The following is a 24,403-nucleotide window of genomic DNA, read 5'->3' on the forward strand; positions in this document are numbered from 1 at the left end:
GGAGACCTGGTAGTTTGTTGAGGGTACCTCCAGAAGACTGAAGATAGGAAGGGAAACACATCAGGTCTCTTCATTTTGCTAGATGACCTGACTCCTAGATTGACCTGCCTTGTAGCCTACCAGGCCGAAATTTCAGGACAGGAAGGGAGTTCTGAAATGAGAACCAGTGGCGGTTTAAGACATTCCATCCCTCTCACATCTCCAGCCTGTGGTTTCTGAATTCACCTCTTCTGTCTTGGTCAACCACAGCTGGTTTGCAACCGGATATGCAGCCACCCTGTGTCACAATAAAGAATGGTAGTCAAGGGAGCACAGAGTTAAAGCAAGGAGAAGGGTTTGGTTCTACAAATATTTTACTAAATCGAATTTTACACTGACCATTTATTTGGGTCAGTTTTTAAGCTTACTTAAGTCTTTTGGTTTTAATATTTCAGTTGACTTTTTGCCTTCAATATAATAGTTCTAGAAAGAGATCATTTAAATCAGAACAGTTTATTATAACTATTCACCAACTGAGAAAGTATGGGCTCCAAAGTACAATTGTTTGGGCTGGTGTTTTATACCAATCTCAGAACGAAGAAGGTGAAACGAAACAGTTAATTGTGATACACTTAACAGGATACAGAACCATGTTCCATTTCTTGCTGACTTGACTTTATGGTTATGACTTCTCGAATATCCAGCACACCTCCAGTTCCAAGTAAGAATATAATTCGGTCAAGACTTGAATTTTAGATTTTCCCTGTAGGTGATCTGCAACACTACTGTCGACCCTTGAACAAAACAGGCTTAAACCCCACACATCCAATTCTTCACAGATTTTTTTTTTGGCTATAGTACAGTATTGAAAATGTTCTTTCTCTTCCCTAGTAACATGTTCTTTTCTGTAGTTTACTTTATTGAGAATACAGTAAATAATACACATAACACAGAAATGTGTTGACAATTTTTGTCAAATATGCTTTTTTTTTTTTTTTTTTTTTTTTACTTCATGGGGTGGGTGAGGGGGAATCAGCATCCCTAACACTCTGGCATTGTTCAAGGGCTAACACTTCTTTCTCCCTGTGCTCCTACAGTTGGGTATTAACAGCATTCACCAATGTGGGCTGGAATTTGTGTAAACACACTGAACCCTCATCTGTGACTGTGACTTCTTGAGGGCAGAAATTGCTTGTTTTCCTAGCATCTTAAAACCTGGTTCATAACAAGTTCCCAATAAGTATTCATTGAATAACCAAATTATTGGTTTGTTTTTGATGATGCATTTTTAACATTTAGAAATGCTATTATAACAGAAAAAACTCTGATGCACACAAGTCAAGCCATGAGTAGTGAATGTATATTAGATGGATCTCCCTGATATACGTTGTTAGGTATAGATCAAGTAAAATTAACAGCCAGTCTCCTAAGAGCTAGGCCCATGAGCAACAACTTAACTAACTGGCTTAAGACCAACTAAAACCTATTCCATTTCTTATATCCTTGGATCCTTTAGCACCAAACTGTCATGCAGTGCTTCTGCTGGGTTTTTTTTTTGTTTTGTTTTGTTTTGTTTGGCGGGGGGGGGGGGGGGGGGGGGGGGATGGTTTGAGAAAGGTTGAGAGTTACTCTCACAAAATTTTGACTTTAACAATTTTATTCAATTCTTTAAATTCCCTTGAGACAACTAGTTTTCCATATGAAACACTGCAAATTTCTTCATGAATAGCAGCAGTCTGAACCAGGTTTTTGGACTCGGGATCTGATTATACAGCCCTAAAACGCAGTTTGCTTTTAAAGCAGTTCAAGGCAAGGAGGGAAATTTCAACTCCTCAATGGCTAAACCTACCTCCTCTACATCCTTTCAACCTGTTATCCTTTTTAAGTCTTTCTAAAACTATTCTGAATAACAGCTGCTGGAAAGAATCCTGAATAGGTGGGATGAATAATCACATTTTTCTCTCCCTAGCTATGCAGTATATTCCATGTTTCTTTCAGTTTCCAGTTAGGGCACTTTGGCAAATATTCAGATGAATGGAATAAGCCTCAAGTCTTAATTGCCTTACACATCAGTTTAAAAAAAAAAGTTTTTATATGAGTTACAAATATATTAAGTGATAGTACTTCCCATCAATTGTTTTTCTAAGACTTGTATAAACATTCCTTCCTTAGGGACGTGATTATTAAAAAGTGGGGTGGACGATATATTATGAGGCTCACTCAGGAGGATTTCTCAAGCTATACATTATCCCTCACAAATATTCTGATTCTATTCCTTGTTTTCTCCCTGGAATCAATGAAGTGACCCATTAATCTTTGTGTGTCATAACCTTTTTTCTTTCTTTTCTTTTTTTTTAAGATTTATTTATTTATGGTAGACAGAGAGAGAGAGAGAGAGAGAGGCAGAGACACAGGCAGAGGGAGAAGCAGGCTCCATGCCAGGAGCCCGACGTGGGACTCAATCCCGGGACTCCAGGATCGCACCCTGGGCCAAAGGCAAGCGCCAAACCGCTGAGCCACCCAGAGATCTGGTCTTTCTTTCTTTTTTTAAAGTAGGCGTATACCCAATGTGGGGCTTAAATTCATGACCTTGAGATCAAGAGTCGCATGCTCCACAAACAGAGCCAGCCAGGCGCCCCGATGTGTGTCATATCCTTTTGTGCATTATGAATTATTATTTTAGACTTATCAGTGAGTACAATATTTTCAATTAGAATTCTATAAAAATATAAGACATTTTGCTTAAATTACATTATTTATTTTTAGATTATCCCTCCTAGTCCTGCATGCATCATTAGCACAAAAAGTTGAACTTGATCACAACCTCCATTTGAAGAGCTGGTAGGTACACAATCATCATCTGAAGAGTTTTTCTTCACAGATGGCCCAAGAATTCCAGGCCTTGGTAATACTGTCAGTAACCTACACAAATATTCAATAGAAAAATTTATCAAATATCCTTTGTTTAATGTAAACAAGGCAGGAGGCCAGAGTATTACAGTAACACTATTTTACAGGGCCCAGAAATATGATTATCTATCATGTTTTAACATATCAAGTGTCACAATGACATGCATATTTTGATTAATCATACAACCCAAAATAGAACTACCATATAATTTGTGGTTTTAGCACTTCACTGCAACTTCTGTCAATACCTGTGAACTTCATAATTAAATGGTAATTGTATATGAATGCAATAATTTGTGGAAATATGTCACCATGAATTATGAAGTAATTCCATAATTTGTGCCCTGTAAAATTAAGTGTAACAATCTTTACACTAGCAACAGTGTAAGCAAGCTAAGGATTTTGGTCCATTTATATATATATATATATATATATATATACACACACACATATATATATACATATATATATACACACACACACACATATATATATACACATGTACACACATAATAATGTACAATTAAATCAAAGGGCTATGAATCCCCTCATAGCTTCCATATTGCACAGACAGATACATTATGAGAACATTACATAGTTATAATGTGAGTACTACACTGATAATTGGCTAAGGACAAATCTGAGTTCTATCAAGTAAAGAATGTGGCTCATTATTAAAAATAAAGTCAGAGATTATACTTGTTAGAAAGTTAAAAAAATGTGCATACATATTTATATTGATGTGAAGCAGGACTAAAATTCAGCCCACAACTTGCTTGGTAATCAGCTAAGGTAGTACGTTCCACCCCACAGTGCACTGGAGTCACTGCTTTACAAGTACTGAGTAACAGAAATATTCAGTTTCCAAAAAACAGTAAGAAAAAGGCTAGGAATGTAGTACATTGTTTCACTAACAAATCCAACTCACTGTGAGAACTTCTGCAGCTCTAAGGTGTGTCTGAACTAAACAAGGAAGGAGAAAGAGAGAAACTTAGAAACAACTTATATTGCATGCTTTAGTTGACTACAGATCAAAATCATTACAATAACTTAAGAAAATAATTATGTTTTAAGAAGCAGCATACATACACAAAAATGTAAGAGTTAAAGCTTTTCTGAGCTTGGTGTCATGTATTAGCTATAAGGTCCCATTGTGAAATCAAGGATAAAATAGTATTTGGCTTGAGAGGTAATATTGCTAATACACCCACTGAACACTACAAAAACATGAAGAAATACCTAATATCTCTTTATGCCTTCTTTTAAATAAACCTACATCATAATAGACCATGACTATGTCTAAAAATGGAAATGTTGCAGTGTTTCTTATATGGGCTGATCAATAAATAGAGAACTGAGCAACACTTCCCCATTATTAAAAATCATTTGAAGAAAATCATCCACAAAGTAACCATCTCCCACTTTTTTCCCCTGTTCTGCTTAATGAATGTGCTTAGACTGAGCTAACGAAGATTTGAGTTAAATGAGAAATGTAGTCTTAATGTTGGTACGCATTCTAGAGCCAAGAATATTCATAATTTTTTTGATATTTTGTTCTTAATAAATAGCCAAAACTAACTATAAAATAAATCGGAAAAACAAATACAACAAAATTAGAAGGTGTAAAACATGCTTCTGTGCACGTGCCACATGATGCACATGTGCAAACATGCTACATAAAACAACTTCTTATGAGGAGCAGCGACAGTTCCTTCCAAGCTGGAAATTCTGATAGTCTGCTCCCTAAAGTATCAGTAAATGGAAAGATAAAGCGCATAGTGCTGCTGCTTAATATTTCAACAGAAGGAGGAGGAGGTGAAGGAGGAAAGAAAGAAGAAGAAAGCTTAAAAGCAATATTTGAGTGACAAGCATCACTTAAAGGAAGAACAGAAAGTGGATTAGCAAACACCATTTTGTAAATCAAGTAGAAGTGTGCTGTGCACAGCACAGCTTTGTGAACTACCACACTCTGTCCTTCACGGAGACCCAATTTACCCACATTCTTTAATGTGTAAACAGGACAGACTGGTTTTCTTTTTCAATCTCTTTAGAATCATTTAAAACAAAAGACTGAGCAAAATGAAAAAAATATGTAAACACAGAGGAGGCCACTGGCATTTTGATTGCTGCCCAAGAGTTAGCAGTCAGTTCCCCGCCTAGACACTACCACGCATTTCAATAAGAAATCAAGTTATAAAGCAATTTTTAAAAGCAACTTTCAGAAAGGGACAGATAGAAGGAAAAAAAGGTTCTCAACCCAATATATGTTCATTAGCTTAAAAAAATACTATTTTAGCAAACATTACCAATGGTGAGCACAAATTCAACATTGTTGCAAAAATGACACAGTTTAAATATCCTGGGACCCATACGTGAAAATCAATCACTAACATGGCTATGTGCACAAAAGAGTAAAAGAATGTTTCTTTAAAAAATATATATATTAATCAAGAACTTCTTTATCATATTAAATTGTTATTCTTAGAAAAGCTGAAGAAAGTTAATGGTGCTCTACACATTTTTATCTTCTATTATTAACTCATCTCATTTGATGGTTTCTGAATTATATTTTTTCCATTTACAGTTTTTTCATATTTTGTTTGATAAGAATCCTGACCTTAAAAAGTTATAAAATTATGTTTTTTTTCTTTTTTGCTACTTATTAATCCAAAAGAATATAAGCATTTGAGTCCCAGAGAATGTCAAAATGCCTTGCTACCTAAAAGGATATTAAAATAACAGAAATATCATCAAAGTCATGACATCAGAAATTTTGCAGCTTTTCACACAGGGATTAGAAATGCTTATTTCCTGAAGTTCCTTTGATTGTATCCTGGATTCAAGGACGTGCAATGTTACAGATAGAACCATTATGGTAAAGCCAATGAAAACAACATTATACAACACTTTACTGAGAATGTCCACTCCATGAGTTAATGGTCCTGTCCAGTTTATAGCAGTACTTCATTTAAAAGGCTTTTTATCCTCTCGGCTGGGTGAAGCTGAGTCTTTTTTTGATGAAATGTACATTACAGTTTTGCTTCCTTAGCTACTTGGAGGATGCTATTTACGGTGTGGAGGAAGTGTGGTATTTCACAAATGCAATTGCCGCCAGCTCCTTACAGAACTCTTCCAACACGATCACACCCTCTAGCAATGTGATGTGGTCAATACTGGTAAAAGGAAAGCAACCAATAAGTCAATTCAAGATATTAGCATTTTGTCAAATTTTGGTGAACTTTTTAGATTAAAAACATGTAAAGCACTGGCTTACATAGGGCCTTCCGGTTCCAAGCCAAGCAATCGCTTTCTGACTAACAGAAGCTTGGGAGTAAAGTCTGGAATACGCTGGATTCGGACCATAAGGTCTCCAACAACCTGCATCAGAGACAAAAGGAACTGCATTCCTGTTATCAACTACAGAGGGATTTTCAGGATTTTAAAAAAATCAATTTCCTATTTCTAAATGAAGAATGTCACCTTTTACAACTCGCATAACCATCTTTGGCAAAGGACTAATATATGTTCCTTAAAATATAAAAGTTACCATTTAAAAGAATGAATTTTAAAAAAAATAAAATAAAATAAAAGAATGAATTTTTCTTTTTTTTCTCCACATGATATAGTAAAATAATGACTTCTTGACGGTATACACATAGTATTTTCCATTATGTAACAGTAAGTGCGTACAACGATAAGTAATGTTAGTGGACACGTTTATCGCAGGTGTTATCAATCCTAGAGAATATAACAAAACTAAGAACTCACCCTGACGATTACGGAGAAGAGTGATCTACAGCCAGAAGCAAGGTTTACATACGGATCCAAAAGGTACTCGTGTATGTGTGGATGAGGAAAGAGAGAAAGTCTAGATAACACGGAGGTGACTTGTAAATTTACATCATATGGCTATTGAGAGGCAAAAAACAAAAAGACATTTGACATTATTTATGATGTATACACCTGAGCACTTCATTTACCATTTCAATTTATCTTTTTGCAGGAAAGGAAAATATTTCATCTTACTCCTCCCTCCACATGCTCTTCTACAATGAAAATACTGATGATGAAGTTGGCTCTCACCATCTTAGTCAAAGTACATATATCACAATGCTAAAACTTAGGAGAAAAAAAGCACACATATAGATACAAAGAAAACAAACACATAACGTAGTCAGAATGTTTGTTTTACACAGGTTGTTCTAATTAATGAAAGTGTTCAAGATAGTATCAAAACCCACCAAAGTGTCATATGTAAAATTAGAGCAGCATTGGGCACATTGAATATAAGATCAAAGATAGAAGGGAAGATATTAAGATCTTTTAAAATATAGTCATCTAATCTTGGAAATCGTATTTTTCACCTCTTAGATTATTCAGCTACTGTCAGTCATCAAGAGCATATATATAATAAAATAAAGCTACACATCACAGAACCTTCTCAGTAGAGGGAGAGTACTTGGGATAGAAATGACCTCCACGTGCCTCCCAGTGAGTGAAAAGGTTCAAAATGGTGTGACAGACAAGGTGATATCGTCTCATTTACTGCTAGAGCATGAATTCTCCCCAAACACTTGTACATCTGGATACAATCCCGCACACATTTTTTTGTATGTAGTAATGTACAAAACTTTGTAGCAGCAACATGATTTTACTTGAATTCTGGTTTTCAAATTTTTGATCTGTTTACTCCACATAGAAAACAACTTGGAGATGCTTTACAGACCACATCAAAATCAAAGCAAAAGGCACAACTGTACAAAAACAGTTGCTGTTATGGTGCCTAGAGCTTTCAACAGAAATCTCGTTCCTTCCAGTTTTCTTTTAAGCAGCCAAAGGAAGCTGAGTGGCTGAGACAAAACTGACTCCCGTGGGAGGGCTGGGGGCGAGTGAGGAACACGTGCTGAGCCCGGAGGAGAGAAAAGGGAATTGGAACAAGTGAATGTTAACCACAGGCTTTGCCTGCTTCACTCCATTCGCTGAGCAGCTGCTAAGCCCTTGATAGAATGAACACCAATTAAGAAGTGAACATTTGGCATTCGGAGGACAGCACATGCTAGGGCATGTGCCAGAAGACAGCAAAGGTGCTGTTACATGAAAAGAACCACAAGTTCTGCGTTGTAAGTCCAACTATAGCTTTCTTTTTTTTTTTAAACCACGAGATTCGTGAACACAGATTTTCTAAAAGAAGAAAAACTATCCTAAGGCACTCTTATTCACAATTGAGCCTCCGGCAAGATAAATGAAAGGAGATACTATTCCTATAAGAGGATAATTTGAAGAGCATATTCTCCAATTTGATAATATGTGCAACAGAACATAGCCTCCAGGACTCAATTCTTAACAAACAATGAATTCACATTAGGTTGTATTTTAGGCACAAGGGAAACGTTTGAAAAATCTTTAAGAAGAATGTATTTGGCAAAGCATGTGAACAAAATCACTTAAAATACAACTTCAGTACAGTTTTATATGTGACTTTATTTCTGGTAGTTCAGATTTTTAGGTCACTAAATTCCACCATTTATAGGAGCTTAAATAAGTCAACAGAATTTGGCTTTCAGCAAGGATATACGCTGCCACTTAAACTTGGTATTTTCTTTATAGGGTGTTACTTTGGTTTTTAGCTTTATTTGAACAAGAATCTATGTCCTTGGTTGTTTGAAGAGTTTGAGGGTGACTCAGATTATATTTAATGTGAAAAGGAAAACAAATCTCAGCTACACAGAAACTGTCCTACCTCTGAAATGGTCTCCATTTCATAATGGTAATAACTTTATTTATTTTTAAAGATTTTATTTATTTATTTATGAGAGACAGAGATAGAGAGAGAGAGACATAGGCAGAGAAAGGAGCAGGCTCCATGCAGGGAGCCTGATGCAGGACTCCATCCCAGGACTTCGGGATCAAGTCCTAAGCCAAAGGCAGACGCTCAACCTCTGAGACATCCAGGCATCCCTGGTAATAAATTTAAAATAAGCTGGCCTTTTTTCTTCAATATGAGTAACTCTTTCTTGGGTTAACAGTTAAGTATATCTATTATTCTGGATCTCTTTATTTTCTACTTTACATACAGTATTCACCTGAAATGAAAGCTAACCAGATTTTTTTATGTGTCAAATGGGCTTCGCCCATCTTTGAGCTCACACTAAATATAAGGCCTGAATTTTAGGACAATAAACTCTGACTTAAAAGCATACTAATGACAAAAAAAAGAAAAAGCATCCTGATGTCACCAGTAAACTCAGTCTCAATCTTCTACTAAAAAGCTAAATTTACAGATAGCCAAAATAATATGATTTAGTCATATTAAATCAAAATTTAATATGATAGCCTCTGAAATTTCAAAAAAAATCCTGTACTTATCAAGATTTTGCATTTTTTAAGGTATCTAAAATTGCTTTCTTCACTTAATTCTTAGAAGCAAATCTAAGTAGGAGGTTATGGCAAGTAATGTCAGCTTCTCCTTGACAAAAAGAAAATGTGACAAGTGGCATAGTTGCCCAAGATTGCCCTCTTCTCTGTCAGGGCAGAGAGAAGCAGCTGAATCTCCCTACATTTTTCCTAGTGTTGATTATATTCTTCTGCTTATGAACCTCAGCATCTTACTATCTTTATAAAATCATCACAAATACTACTAAATGTTTGTGTTATAGGGTATTTTAGAAAAATTAACTTTGTGACAACACAATAATATTATGAATACTCAAGACATAATTTCTCAATTATGCACGCAGGAAACTAGCTACCTTCACTAATCATCCGGAGTAAATGTTTAATTCCAGGCTGGTTCCCTGAATCCTCTTTCTTTTTTCTTTTTTTTAAAGATTTTATTTTTTCATGAGAGACACACAGAGAGAGGCATAGACACAGGCAGAGGGAGAAGCAGGCTCCATGCAGGGAGCCCGATGTGGGACTCGATCCTGGGAGTCCAGGATTACATCCTGGGCCGAAGGCAGGTGCTAAACTGCGAGCCACCCAGGGATCACCCTTGAACCCTGTTTTTTTTTTTGAACCCTATTTCTATACTAAGAAACTATAAGCAAACATTAGCCTCAGCAAAAAAACATTTAGGAAAGAAAGAAAATGAAACTAAACCAAGCATCCTTAGCACACCAGGACTCATTATCTTTGAGATCTGACTACATAATGTTCTGAACAAAAAAAGGCTTGGAAAATCAAGGGTTTTAAAGACCAAAGGTTTGAGGCTGTGGCCGTAGCAAACTAGCTGCAAGTTGCATTAACTGGAGTGGGGATCCCTCACTGACAAAATATGCCCAGAAGTCTATCTTGCCTGTCACTGACTCCGGGTTACAGAAGAATGGCTGAGACAGCGTGGATGAATCAGCTTTGCACTGTGATGTGCTATCTGCCTGAAATAAAAAGAACTTAAAAGCATTTCAGGGTATCTGCTTCCAAGTATGCTTTTATTGTCAGCACTCCACAAACTAAAGGGAAAAAAATACCCAAGATCCAAATGAGGCTTAGCAAACCAGCACAAAGAACACAGTGAACTGATGAGCCCTGCTACCCAGGGGGCTGACACAGCCATGACGTTTATAGCATAACGGCTGCAAGAGCCGGATTTAACAACCAACCAAGCAAACACGAGAAACACAGCGCTTGCTTTTAAGAGGTTAAAAGAAAAAAGGACTTTCTCTCTTTACTGATTACTATCACAGTACTGACTGAAGTCTAACCCGGTAAAATACTTCTTAAATTATAATTTCTTTATTTGGCTTCCTGGTTATTGAGGACAGCCTGCTTATGGAGTATATTTCTTTTATAACTCTCTATGCTCACATAAATATTTAACTAAAATGCTAAAAAAAAAAAAAAGAACAAGTACTTTAATATACAATTTTAAATTAATTCCAAATTGGTTAAGACAATTTCTATGTCAAGGCAAGTATTATGCCAGGTGGTTTTACTTCAAGTGTATATCCCAGGGTGGAAAGCATTTCAAAGCTCTATTCGTCACTTTGTTCATTTGTCAAGGAGGGAGGGAGGGAGGGACGGATTCTGTAATCCCAAATTCATTTCTCCTGACAGTCAGAGAGACACACACACAGCAACATACCAGCTGATGGTGCTTTTATCTACCTTGGAATAAGTAAATTCACTTTTTCCATTTCACCTCCCCCTTATGAAAATGGATATCATTCGTAACTTCTTTGTCTGAAGAAGCAGATTCATCTAATATTGTTCTGTAATTTTAATGAGACTGGAGTGTTCAGGATTCAATTTGAAATGACATTTAAGGTCCTTTGAATTGAACTTTACAAGGTTGACTCAATCTGTATCTGCAATAACTGTACTAACTTGAAAAAAAAAAAAGGCTTTCTAAGTTATAAAAGGAAAGCATTCCAATCACCTCCAAGACATGTGAAGGCTATTAAAACAATAGTCTACAATGAGAAGTAAAATATATAATTCTATAACAGTCGTCAGGCCAAATAAAGGCTCTTTGAACATAATGAATGCATCAGAAATGCACCATTCATTGGCAATCAAGCTTTAATGAAAAAGTCATCTAGTGGAAAAACTAAGAAAACAGGGCTACTTTATTAAAGATATAAACTAAGACTTGAGATGAACCCATGGTGAATGGTAACAAAATAACATGAAAATTCATATTTGAAAGCTTATTACCTGATCAAGAATTCTTCCCATTCTGTCAAATAAAACTTTCAAAAAATGACCTTCAAAGAAAGTAGCTTCTAAATTGCACTTTTCCAATGCTTTTGGAGACCCAGGCCACTCCCATCTTAAGCAGATAGCACAGTAGTCCTGGAACTAGGGAAAAGCATTCACATAGTCAAAGGAGAACCAACCAAAACAAACTGAGATTAAATAGAAATCCCTCTATTAGGCACATAAGAATCCGACTGAGGGTCGAGTGTTTGTTCCGTGGGAGGCACCCGTAACAGAGGGAGGGGCTCAGGTAACATGCTGACCAGAGGCATAGGTAAGCTTATAATCACCAAAACCAACATATGCTGTTGAAAAAATGGGCATGTGTTTTCCTTTAGAGGAATTTAACTCTACTTACTTTCATCACAGATTTAGGGAATACTGAAAAAGCAAAGTAAGTCCTAACCACATTTTCAAATCTATTTGAAAACATTGCATGCAAATAGATGAACAGAGGTGCATTGTCCAAGCAGGCAGGTCTGGCTCTCCTATGCCGTCCTGTCCCGGGACAAATCTGGTGGCCTAGAGTATGCTCTGCAGGTGGTTTGCTACCCTCGCCATGAGTAAGCATCTAGAATCCTTTACACTGCATTTAGCTGAGTAAATTTTATGTCTGTTGAATCTCATAAAATAATCAGGGCTGGTATTTTGTGTATTTTTCTCTTCATCTTTCTAGTAATTCATTTTTATTATACTTTACCCAAGTGTCAGTCTGTAACAGATTGGAAATAATAGTAAGGAACTGGTCCTTCACTACACAGCTTTAAACAATATGACTTAGATGAGCACAAGAAGATCTCATATAACAAAAATAAATTTGAAAAGTCTTCCCTGATATATAATTTACTTGAATTTAAACAAAAGAAATTTAAAGCACAGTTTTTTTCCCCAGCCTTTCCCTTTTCAGATTCCCCTTATTCAATAAAGCAACATTACTCTGACCTCTCTAGTTTGGAAATTACCTGAAATTAAAACAAGACATATTCTCCCATAAAGTACTAACTTCAACTTTTAAAAGAAAAACATACTTAAAACAATCAAAAAGCCAGCGTCTTAAAAAAAAAAAAAAAAAAAAGCCAGCTTCTTCAGTTATTTTGTGAGTTTTAAACAATTTGGCTTTTGATAGACTGTTTTCTATCCTAAACCACACCCCAACATTTAATAAGTTTTCCATTAATACCGTCTGAAATTCTCACCTAGAAAGTAACAGTTTTAAAGTTTTTTATCCCTCTTGTTTTCTAATATTTCTGAATCTACAGTAAGTACATTTGTAGAAAATGGAAATGAAACTTTACAGAAAGAATAAATGCAGTTTAAAAATCCAGTGGATAATACTGACATGGGTACCACTTGTCTTGCCTTCACCCTCTTGTCCCTGAAGGCACTAGCTACACAATTACTCTACTCACTCATGCAGTCATCTGGACTTGCATTCTGGCTATAGGCATATGCAAATTAATTAGATAGAATAGCACACTTCAATCTCAAGGATTTAAATGAAAATTAAATATGCATTTTTCTGACTTGAAACATTTCAAAATTGGGAGTTCTGTAAAATGCTAGAGAGAGGAAAGAAGACCGAGGGAAGGCTACTTAGTTTAACACTTCAGAGAAGACCTTTCAGAGAGTCCTTTCAGGGAGGTAGAAAACTCCAGCACAGGAGACAGGGCATGGGGTCCTTGTAAATAACTGTTCAGGTGAGAAAAGAGGTGGAGAAGGGAACAGAGAAGTCTTGAGACAGAGATAGTAAAAGGCAAAGTTAGGTCACCTGCCCAAAGTTAAAGTGGCAAGAAGGAGTTCAGGTCCTGCAGAGAAAGGGAAACCTTTGGAGAAATGACTGTGGTCAATTGGGACAAAGCATGCACGTGCACTCATTAGAGTACATTTCCAAAAATTAGCCACTTCACTTACCTGCCTATGAGCATCTCGGAGGTAGGTGTCATATCCAGTGCCCTCAACATGGTAGGATGATTTTGCTTCATCGGGTACCAGACACAGAAAACTTAAATGAAAAAAGCCACAATCAATAACATAAATATTCCTACAATTCAGTATCTATGTATCTTAAACTATCGAGCGATATCTTCAGTTTAGCAAAGTATGGCTGCAAATGGAAACTTGAAAAATAAAATGATCCATTCTTAAGTACTAAATTTTGAATCAGTTTTACCGATTACTCTCTCATATCTTAAAGGTTTTATTTAAAAATCACTCATTCCACTCAAAGTAGAAGTAAGCCTAAGAGGACTCATGTTACAGCATAACGACATACTGCCACAGTATCTGTTAATTTCAAGAAACTGGCTTTTACATAATTAAACTGGAGATTTTTATGCACCCTAATTTTGCATCGTGGGCCGCATGCAATTTCTGTAAAGTCACCTGCCAGAACCAGGCAAATCATGGTAGCACCACGAAAGAAGAAAGAGAACATTTCCCGAGAAAGAGTACTTAAAAAAAAAAAAAAAAGTAAAACCACAAAATCAAAAAGGAATGGCCCTACGCTTCACATACGTGAGTACATGTCCAAGACGGACATGTTGTCAAAGTGGACATTTTCCATGTGGTTCTAACTGGGAATGACTTAAAATTATTTATATTAAAAAAAAGCAGGGCACTCTGAAGGTTTATTTAACCACTATTACTCGTTTTTGTTTCTATGTTAAGTAGAGCTTTCCTCTTTTGCTATGGATTGTTGCCCCTAGGCTGTCACTTGCTACATAAACATGACAAAAAGCTGATATAATCTTTAGACTAAAGAAGGGAAGACTGAATTCACTATATATCTCCATAACAATCTAAGAACAGAGCTATTACAGGTTATAAAAACAAGAAGAGATGTAAGTCAAATTTATACAGCAACTCACCTATTTACAATTTTATGGACTTCAGTTTTCCCATCATTTTTGGGGTGCTCTGGAGTAGCAGGGGGTGAAGAACTAAGCCACTCTTGATTTGACAGAGTGTTATCCGGTGAAATGTCAGTAAATAACGGGTCTTCTTCTAGATCTCTACATTTAATTTAATCACATATAAAAAAAGACAACATTTTATCACATTTTCTAAACCAGAAGATTCTCTGCCATATTTAGAAAACATAACATAATTTTGCTAATAAAAAAATTAAAGAATTACATTTTATAGGGAAATTAACATAAAATCTTACTCAAGAATATATTGATTTTGTTCTGTTTAATGAATACCACTTGTGATTTAAAGGGATGGTGATACCATGGCATCTAAACTTAATTTTCAAAGATCTTGTGAACCGTTAGAAGCATTTCTTTATGAATTAGGAAGAGGAAGAGAGAGAAAATCCTAAGCTTGCAGAGTTGGGTGGAACTTACACAGCTCCTGCTATCAATCCGTTCTCCACCACATCTTTATCTTCTGGACACACAGGTTTATATTCCGTATAATTTCTTTCTTCGAGATTTCTTAGGACCAAGTTATAAAGAATGTGTTCGTTGGGTTTTTGTAAAAGATGTTCAAACATTCTTAATGTCATTATGCTTATCTGAAACCAAAATGATAAAGGGTTACTGGAAAAATCTCTGCATAAATGATTCTTCTGGCCATCCTATAAGTCATGATTTAGATTTTCAAGCCACATGAAGGAAGAAGTTGTATTCAAGACATCACAAGGACATTCCAACTGTATTTCCAAGAATCTAAGACCAACTCTAAATCTTACATAGCTTACCTCATCAGATATGTGATCACAATGCTCTATTAACCTGTGTCTTAAAGGGTGTCTACTAATATCTGCCAGAGTTTCCGGTTCCCTCTGTTCTCCAAGGATAAAAAACACCATTTCTTGCAGCAAAACGTCAGAGGTTACTTGCCGAACAATGCGATGGAGCAGAGCGGTTGATGTCAAAATACCCATCTCAGAACTGGGCATAACAAACAGGTAATTATTAGTGGGGAAAATAACACTGAGTAGCAATTTGCGGTTTTTTGTTGTTGTTGTTTTTTAAGGAAAAAGGCCACTCACGTTTGCATCAACTGAGGTTCCATAACTCCAATAAAGAATCTTTCATGAACGGCTCTGGCAAGGGCCACAGCAGCAGTCTAGAATGCACAAGGAGCAGCATTATCTTTCTCTTTAATGGAAAAGAGAGATTAACCTGTAACACTGCTGTCCATCTGAATTAATGGGGAAACACAAATTTGCCTGTTGACCATCTTGCTGATGGCATATAAGCCTGGACTAGATGTTAGCTACAGGGTTATTTATATTTTATCTAAATTTCCAAGAACAAGATGAAAAGGACAAAAATATTATCCCAATCGCCTTATAGTAAATGGAGGGAGGCCAATGTCACCTCAAGGAGCTTTCTATTGTAATACTTAAAGAAATATAGGGCAGAACTTGAACTGGGATTTATTACAGAGTTGTAACATACACATACACACCCACACACTTTTAAATTTTATTTAGTTGTGTTTATTGTACTAACTATCATCCTAAAACAATTAAGATCTATTTGGGGATATAAACTGAGGAAGTTTTACTTAATAGACATTTATATTTTAAAATTATCAATAAGTAACAGAAACAAAAAAACCAAACCTTTTGTGCTTCCTTTATGAGTTGATCACAATAATCAAACCAGGAAAGAAATGAAATTAAGGCTCGTTTTCCTGGAAATGCTGAAGCATCTTCTTTATGACTATATGAGTCCAAGCTGTAAGGTGTGGGAAGAAATACTTAGTCCGAAGTTATCCCAGAGAATTAATTCAATTCAGTGCATACGGAACAATGAATGCCCGTGAATGAACTTATGCAGTTAGACACATGTACACAGGCCATGCTGGATGACTATTAGAAGCAGGTCATATAAAAGAAAGCCATGGATAAGAGAAAACCTCTTAAATGAAAGTTGTAAATAACTTTCACTCATTAAGGGGGAAGAGAGAGACTAATGCAGAATGCCATCTGCAGAGGGAAAACCACATGGCAGTTCCTTGTGCTCCCCCATAAATTTGACCAAGTCGTGGGAATGAAATGTTGGAGGTTCTCAGGTGCTAGGAGGGCGTGCAAAAGGAAAACAAGTGGGCTGCTTCTCCTCCCACTGTAAAACACGATACAGTAGTAAAGGGAACCTATGGATCTGCCCCACAGATGCTGCAGAGTATCAGATGGAAAGAGACAAGTAAAATACACAGAAAAATTATGACAGGTTATTATACTAAAATGATGGGATTTGGGGTACTTTTCCTCATGCTGCTTATAAACTCATAAATGCTCTGCAATAATAATATTTTCCTATGAGAATTATGGGGAGCCCCAAAAGGTGGATTGGGAGGGTGGAAGCATAAGGTAGGAGGGGAGAGTCCATAAACACAAGCCACAAAACATGAAACTGCCCGAGAGGCTGCAGGACGTTTCTAAAAGGATGTTCCTTCTTTCAGGAATCAAAGTAAATAAATGAATAAAAAAAAGTCATTGGTTTTCATGTAATTAGGTCTTATCCAACCACTATAATGGAAAAATAGCTTAACTCTGTAACAGCTGGATTGTTCCCATACCAATTCATTCCTGACTAGTAACAAATTTAAAACAAGCCTCAGAAAATAATCCCATTTAATGATCACAAGCAATGTCACATTTTCCACGACAGAAGGTTTATATCACCGCAAAATAGAAGTGAATTTAAAAGTATAGGTGTAAGAAACCGCTCCTACAGGAAAACACAAGTGATAGTTCTTACCCCCAGTTAATTGCTTCCACTGTTTCGATATCTAACGGGTCCACCGACTGAGGTAGGGCCTTGTACAGGGAAGCGAGTCTGTCTGTCAGCAGTTCGCACAAACAAGTGCTCTGCGTGAGGCATTTGGCAGCTGCAGGCTCCGGCAAGCTTACTAACAACATCAAGCCTTCACAGGCCTTCACAGCTATTCGGCCATCCTGAGGGGAGAAAACACACACCCCTTCAATTCTTGAATTAGCTGCATGTCAAGTTGTTTGGGAAAAAATTCAACTGAAAAAGATCTAATGTTTTACACAAAAATAAGAATAGACTTTTTTTTTCCTATTTCAAATATACGTAACTGTGATCAGGTTAGGGGGTAAGAGTAAGGAAGACTCACAGGACTTCTAGTGAGATTTAACAAAGAATTCACTAAATTGTAATCCTGGTTTGGACGAACAACTGTGGCCTCTGGCAGTGAGGTGACAGCAAGATTATCTAAGCTGGTGGACAGGTCATCTATCTGCTGAGGAGGCTCGTCTTCCAACTCTGTGTGCTCCAGTCCCATGGCACCAGACAGTTCCTCTGGCTGACAGGACTGTCCTGTGTCTGTTGACAAGCAATCTTGACCTTTCAATGAGTCTTCTGAAATTACATCTGGTGTGCCTTTGGAAGCCAATGATTTCAATTTATTCTGAAAAAGAATACATGTTCTGCAAGATTCACACTAGAAGACTTATAAAACAGAAATCATATTTTTATCTGTTTTTCTATAATTCACATTCAATGTAGCAATAGATGAAAGTGTTACAACAAATGAAAATACTCAGACTTCAACAAGCTGTGCTTTAGATATTTTAAAATTGCTCAGGAATTTATAACACTCTTTCTGCTAAGTACAAAATGGTTTACCATGACCATAAGCGATGAACAACACTAGTGATAACTACGTGACTACTGCTAAAAACAACTGATGTTAGTGAAGAAAAAAAAGAATCAGGAAGTTTCAATTGGAATTAATTGTTTTCTCATCACAAGGCTCTATAGGAAATATATAGCCTCGATGTTAATTCTTCTAAGATGAATTTCCTTAAATGATTTTTCTGTTTTCCCCTTGTACCTCTGCTTTATTAAAAAAACAAAAAACAAAAAACAAAACACCTCATTACTCTCAGGACCTTTTTCTTAAGTGTTCTTGATGAGAAAAGAAAGATTTACTTGAAATGTTGGCCCCACTTCCCCAACACATACATAAATATGAAGAGAAAGGGTGCCTGGGTAGCTCAGTTGGTTAAGCATCTACCTTTGGCTCAGGTCATGATAGTGGGGTCCTGGGATCAAGCCCCATGTCGGGCTTCCTGCTCAGCAGGGAGTCACCTTCTCCCTCTCCCTCCTCCTACTCGTATGTACTCTCCCTCTCTCAAATAAATAAAATCTTAAAAAAAAAAAAAAAGGAATCTTAACCAAAGCAAATCATTAGTTTTAGGGAAAAAGTGTTTTGCTTTCCATTTGAACCTAAGAGCAAAAATCAAATCATGCACACAGGTTAGAAGTCATCATGAACCAGCTTCTCCTAAGGGGCCATCTCACCGTGTTTCACCCATCACAGAGGTGCATTCAATGCTGACTGAATTCAAAGTTCTATTTCCAAAGTTATAGTAAACTTATTATAAATCACTTTTATTACAGTTAGACCAATATTCTTGAGAAACTGAGCCCACAGCACATTAAAACAACTTTGTAGAACTCCATGAATCCTCCAAACAACTCTCCAATTTCCCACAAAATCAGTTGCATATCACAGTCCTTATGAATACAAAACACTTGATTCCATCTAAAATACTAGTAAGATTGTTGGAAATGGTATCTCAGATAAGAATAGCAAAGGGAAGAATAATCTTAGAATAGCACTCGTTAGATGAGTATTTCTCAAAGTGTGACTCAAGACTGTTGGTGTCATGGTCTTCTGTAGGGCTTGAGAAAATATAGATTCCTGGGTCCCACCCAGACCTGCTGAATGAGAATATCTGGAGGTGGAGCCAAGGAATCTGCATTTTAATTTATTACTTATATTACTGAAGTATTCTTGACAACGTTATATTGATTTTAGGTATACAACACTGTGATGGAATCTGCATTTTTAAAAATGCTCTCTAGGTGATGAGGAAGTGCTATCTTCTCTCACACTTTGATTCTTTTTTTTTTTTTAAGATTTTATTTATTTATTCATGATAGACATAGAGAGAAAGAGAGAGAGAGAGAGAGAGAAAGAGGCAAAGACACAGGTAGAGGGAGAAGCAGGCTCCATGCCCGGAGCCCGATGCGGGACTCCATCCCGGGACTCCAGGATCGCGTCCTGGGCCAAAGGCAGGTGCTAAACCACTGAGACACCCAGGGGTCCCCCACACTTTGATTCTTAAATGAAACTGTTCCCTTTCTACTCCTATTAGGGATTTAATGATAGCCCCCGCACATTTATATACATAACCTCCAAATCTCTTGAACCCAGACTTTTTTCCTAAATCACAGATTTGCAAGACCAAATACCTGCCAATTATCTCTACTAGGATACCAGGAGGACTCAAAACATCCAGAACCATAATTACCCTATGCCCCTCAAAATAAGCTCCCTTGGAGCTCCCTTCTTTCTGTTTGCAACAGCCTTACTAGTTCAAAAATTCAAGCACTCATCATCTTTTCTCTTGCTTCCTGCACAAGCCCATACAGAATCTACCTCTGACGTCTCTTGAATATATTCACTTCATTCCATCCCAGTGCTTCCAACTTATAGTCCTTGTTGGGGTTACTACCTCAGCCTCCAAGCTGGTTTCTTCTGCTCTTCCTTTTCCTCCCAAAGGAATCCACTGGACAAGATGCCGCCACCAGTTTAACTGAAGGCATACACACCATCATGTAATAACCCTTCTCAAAAATCTTCAATGACTCCCCAGTGACTTCAAGTATGTTCAAATTCTCATGCTGTCATTCAAAGCCTTTGACCCTTCCTAGTCAATCTCTCCAGGCCCTTTTCTTATCACATATCCTAATTACACTGTTTCATGAACACACCACAAACTTCTATATCTTCATTCCCTTACCTATGTTCACCCATTGTTATCTGAACACCTGTCAGGGTTCATATCAAAGATAACCTCTTCCATGACGTCTTTCCCAACAACCTAGAGCAGATGTAATCCCTTCATCCTAGGAAGACTTAAGGCACATTCACATTTTTTGTACCCTTCTTATGATACTCACCTTACTCTACCTCAGGTTATATAGCCTTGTCACCAGACTATAAATTCCTTTAGGGCAAAAACTGTTCCTAACTCATTTACCTTGGGCACTTAAACCATAGCAGATGCACATAGTAGCTGATATACATGAAAAGAGAGATTAGATTTCAGGGTATACATGCCTGAGGACTACGAAGTATTTTTGTTACTCTCTATAGTTATCAGTAAAATAGCTGCATTTCTCTAAAGATTCATTAAGTATTAATTAGGCAGTTATTATACATTATACTGGATACTAGAGAAGCTGTGGGAACCCAAAGAAGAATGAGACAAGTCCTTGTCCTCAAGGAGCTTACTGAGCAGCAGGAGAAAATAAAACACATTTCAATAACTCTAATGCCAGGGAGACTGAAAGAAACACATCAAAAGCTTATGAATAGTCTTGAGAAAACAGAGATGCCTATCACCTCAGGCTGTAGAGAAGTACATGCTTTAAAACGATGTATTATAGCAGACATGCCACTGATTCTGAAGAGTGTTCTCTGTAAGCAAGGTCTGAACATAAATGCTTCTCTGAAGACAGGTAAACAAAGTACATCTCACCATCAGCACACATATGCTCACACATGTTCTCTGCTTCTGATCTATGGCTGTGTACTTAGGAACGGGTTTTAGAGATTCTGAGAAAAAGTCCTTAAAGCATAAGCTTGGGCAAAAATCCACTCACTGAAAATAACTAAGGTCAGCTAAAAAAAACTTTAGTAAATGACCTTTGAGAAGAAAAATCCCAGACTTAGCTAGATTGAGATATTTGATATATCAAAAACCAAGAGGATTAATACCACCCTAATTAATAAACCCTTAAAATCTGAAATCATAAGTTTATTCCAGCTAATTTGAAGTATACCTTGAAAAACTGGCATTCAAAATTCGTATCACTACCTAGAAACTTATGAGCATGCCACTGTGCAGCTTGGCTGCTTACTCATCTTCAGTAAGCATGCAGAAGAGGATCTTGGGTGACTTATTTAATAAAGTGAATCAGAAAACAAACCCATCTACTACAACGGCTAAAATTTTTAAAAACAAAGCAAAACAAAACCCTGACAACACTCACTCTGACAAGGACGTGGAACAATGGGAATTCTCATATGCTGTTGGTAGGATGCAAAATGATAAACCCATTGGGGTAAAACAGTATGGCAGGTTCTTATGAAAAAAACTATACACTTGCCACAGGATTCAGCAACTCTACCCTTAGGCATTTACCCAAGTGAAGTGGAAATCTAAAACCACACAAAAAAACTGGTGTGAATGTGAGGCAATTCATAATTCCCTCAAACTGGAAACAACTACAACTCCCTCAACAGATGGACGAATAAACAACTGTGACATGTTCATGCAATGGGACACTACTCAACAGTATCAAGGACCAAACTCGTTAAATCTCAAAGGCTGGTGACATTTTGTGACTTTCTGTAAAAGAGGAAACCTGTGACAAGAGCATATCAGTGATTGCTGGGGACGGGCACGGAGCGAGAAGGGGACTGCAGGAGGGGGGCGGAACTGCTGTGTTGCTTGATGGAGGTGGTAGCTACACAACTGTGGGTTTGTTAAACTCAGAGAACCATACTCCAGAAAGAGCAAACTGCAGTGTACGTCACTTACACCTAACCTAGGGGAAAAAAGAAAGACAACAAAAAGATATAAAAAAGAACTAAAAAAACAAAATTAATTTTTCTACTATATTTCTAAATGACTTCACTGAGGAAAAAAAAGAAGTGCATAGAAAGATAGAAGAAAGTACACAAAGTATTTTCTGATTTAAAACTGGAAATAAAACCCAAAATATCAATTGGTGTAACGTAAAGTATGATCCAGTGACTATGGCTAAGAAAAGACAGTACAGGATACTAGAGCGATCACAACTGCTATGGAGAGGTAACTCGTGATTTTGCACATCCAGCCAAATCCGCACATACCACCCCCACCTATCCCACGCCAGATTATCCACGCTCCACACTAGAGCACACCTGGCTGAAAACATGATAGCTCATAAGCTCCCGTGACTTTGCCCTCCTTGATTTTCCCCTTCACATTGCACCCCTGCTAAACTTCGACTCTGTATTTGTCCAGGCTGTGTACTGCCCTGTGTATCCAGCTCAACTACTTTCTCTGAAAACTGTCTTCCTCAGAAGACTTCAAGTTAAAACAGGGATCATCAATGAAAAATAATTCTAGGAAGTAAAACAAGCCCTATGACACCCATAAAATGTAATTCCTTCTAATATTCTTTATAGAATTCGATTCTTAAAATAATTTTAATACAAGCATGCTTCGAAGGTTGACAAGAAGAGTATCATACCTCCAGAAAAAAATTAACCAAGTAGGGATTTTGTTTCAGCTTTGCACACACGATACAGAGAAACTGGATTTCTTCGTTTTCTGTTGGTGTTGCAAGGACTTCACCACAGAGTCGAATTAATTTCTGTTAAAAAATTTTAAAAATGTTTTTCAAGCTTAAGTTACTTTTTACACATATTGTAGTAGCCATCTGCTTGCCTTATGAGTATTTACTATTTTCAAATAATGCAAATATACCTTGCATTTTTCAGACAGAGCACTATTTACAATCATCCATTACAAGAGAGACTTACTAGTAACAAGTTTTTCAATACATTACCCTAAAAAATTAATAAGTACACAATAAACTCCTTGAGATATCATAGAGATAAATTAAAGGAAAAACTAATGTTTCAAGTTTTAAGACAAAGATATTAGAGTGAAAATACAAAGTCATGCATACAAAAAACTCAAGTATTTGCTAATTTACATGTTATTTTTAGAATAATTTCCTTTATTTTAACTCTTAGAAAGATCACATTAAAATTATTTATACACTAAAAGAAATCAAACCAAATAATTTTTTGTAAGGGGAACAAAAATACCTGCACTGGCCTGTGGACATTAATGTGTGGAAGCAGCGGCTGTTGGATTCTTCCCAGGAGTTTAGTGTAGAACACCAAAACCTGCTGTTTCATTCCTGGAGGACACTGGGCACATAAAAAGGAAAAAGCAAACAAGAAGAGAACAGATGATACAAACACACTTACTCAAAAGCTTAAAGAACAGGAACGTGAATGTATTTGCTGAACCTCAAATGTCAAGGCCATCAGCCAATTAATCAGTCTTTCAGAATAAAATTCACAATCAAATATTAATGACTGGCATTCTAGAAATAAAATTATATCTGGGATTATAATACCGCTTATGGAGCCACAGGCTGATGTAATGACACACAGCATGGTAATAGCACACTGCTGAAATCAGAGTTTGGTTCCAGCAACATCAAGCTGTTTGTATTCTAAATGCTAGGATAACTGAAACTATTATGGTTAACTCCATGGGCTAAGACAGAGGCAGAATCTTGTTACCTCCACTAACAGCAGGTAATCGATAACTTTCCATTACAGAGATGGAGGAGTAAACAAAACCTTCTAACATGTATATGTAAGTAAAGGGAATCCTCTGGTATAAAATGCTGAGATTTATTCTAACAATGCTGTTTTGCATTAGTTGCAAAATTATTTACATTACGATTACTATAAACAATGAATATTTAATAAAGAAGTTTTTGTAACACGCCAGCTGCTTTAAATCTTTACTGAAAACTAGGTAAACCTGATGATTACTTATATAGTGGGTTAACAGAGCACAAACTAACAAGGCTCTCTGTTCTATGACTAAGCTGCTTATACTGCCTTGCAATTAAAATACAGTCACAAAATGAGCATTTCCACAGCATCATCATAGCCATGCTATCTGGAAATGGTATAAACGATAATCTCATGTACAGTAATATTTTTTTAGATAGCAGATCCTCTACAT

The 24,403-nt window shown here is 36.7% G+C and overlaps 1 protein-coding gene across 1 annotated transcript in view; it reads right to left on the reverse strand.

The window, feature by feature from the left end:
• Positions 1 to 2,715: 2,715 nt before the first annotated feature.
• The window catches only part of FHIP2A (FHF complex subunit HOOK interacting protein 2A), a 33,819-nt gene continuing 12,131 nt past the window's right edge, over positions 2,716 to 24,403 (reverse strand). Inside the window, exons 4-17 of the mRNA XM_041743324.1 lie at positions 23,464 to 23,568; positions 22,881 to 23,003; positions 17,680 to 17,973; positions 17,301 to 17,497; positions 16,160 to 16,274; positions 15,581 to 15,657; positions 15,287 to 15,479; positions 14,931 to 15,100; positions 14,451 to 14,594; positions 13,495 to 13,585; positions 11,542 to 11,685; positions 6,658 to 6,798; positions 6,164 to 6,267; positions 2,716 to 6,062 (exon numbers count right to left, since the gene is read on the reverse strand). Of these exons, the coding sequence (XP_041599258.1) occupies positions 5,957 to 6,062; positions 6,164 to 6,267; positions 6,658 to 6,798; positions 11,542 to 11,685; positions 13,495 to 13,585; positions 14,451 to 14,594; positions 14,931 to 15,100; positions 15,287 to 15,479; positions 15,581 to 15,657; positions 16,160 to 16,274; positions 17,301 to 17,497; positions 17,680 to 17,973; positions 22,881 to 23,003; positions 23,464 to 23,568 (2,004 nt within the window). The 3' untranslated portion in view covers positions 2,716 to 5,956. The remainder of the gene's footprint in view (positions 6,063 to 6,163; positions 6,268 to 6,657; positions 6,799 to 11,541; positions 11,686 to 13,494; positions 13,586 to 14,450; positions 14,595 to 14,930; positions 15,101 to 15,286; positions 15,480 to 15,580; positions 15,658 to 16,159; positions 16,275 to 17,300; positions 17,498 to 17,679; positions 17,974 to 22,880; positions 23,004 to 23,463; positions 23,569 to 24,403) is intronic.

The sequence above is a fragment of the Vulpes lagopus genome, chromosome 2 (genome assembly GCF_018345385.1).
Source record: "Vulpes lagopus strain Blue_001 chromosome 2, ASM1834538v1, whole genome shotgun sequence".
In the NCBI taxonomy this organism is placed as follows: Eukaryota; Metazoa; Chordata; class Mammalia; order Carnivora; family Canidae; genus Vulpes; species Vulpes lagopus.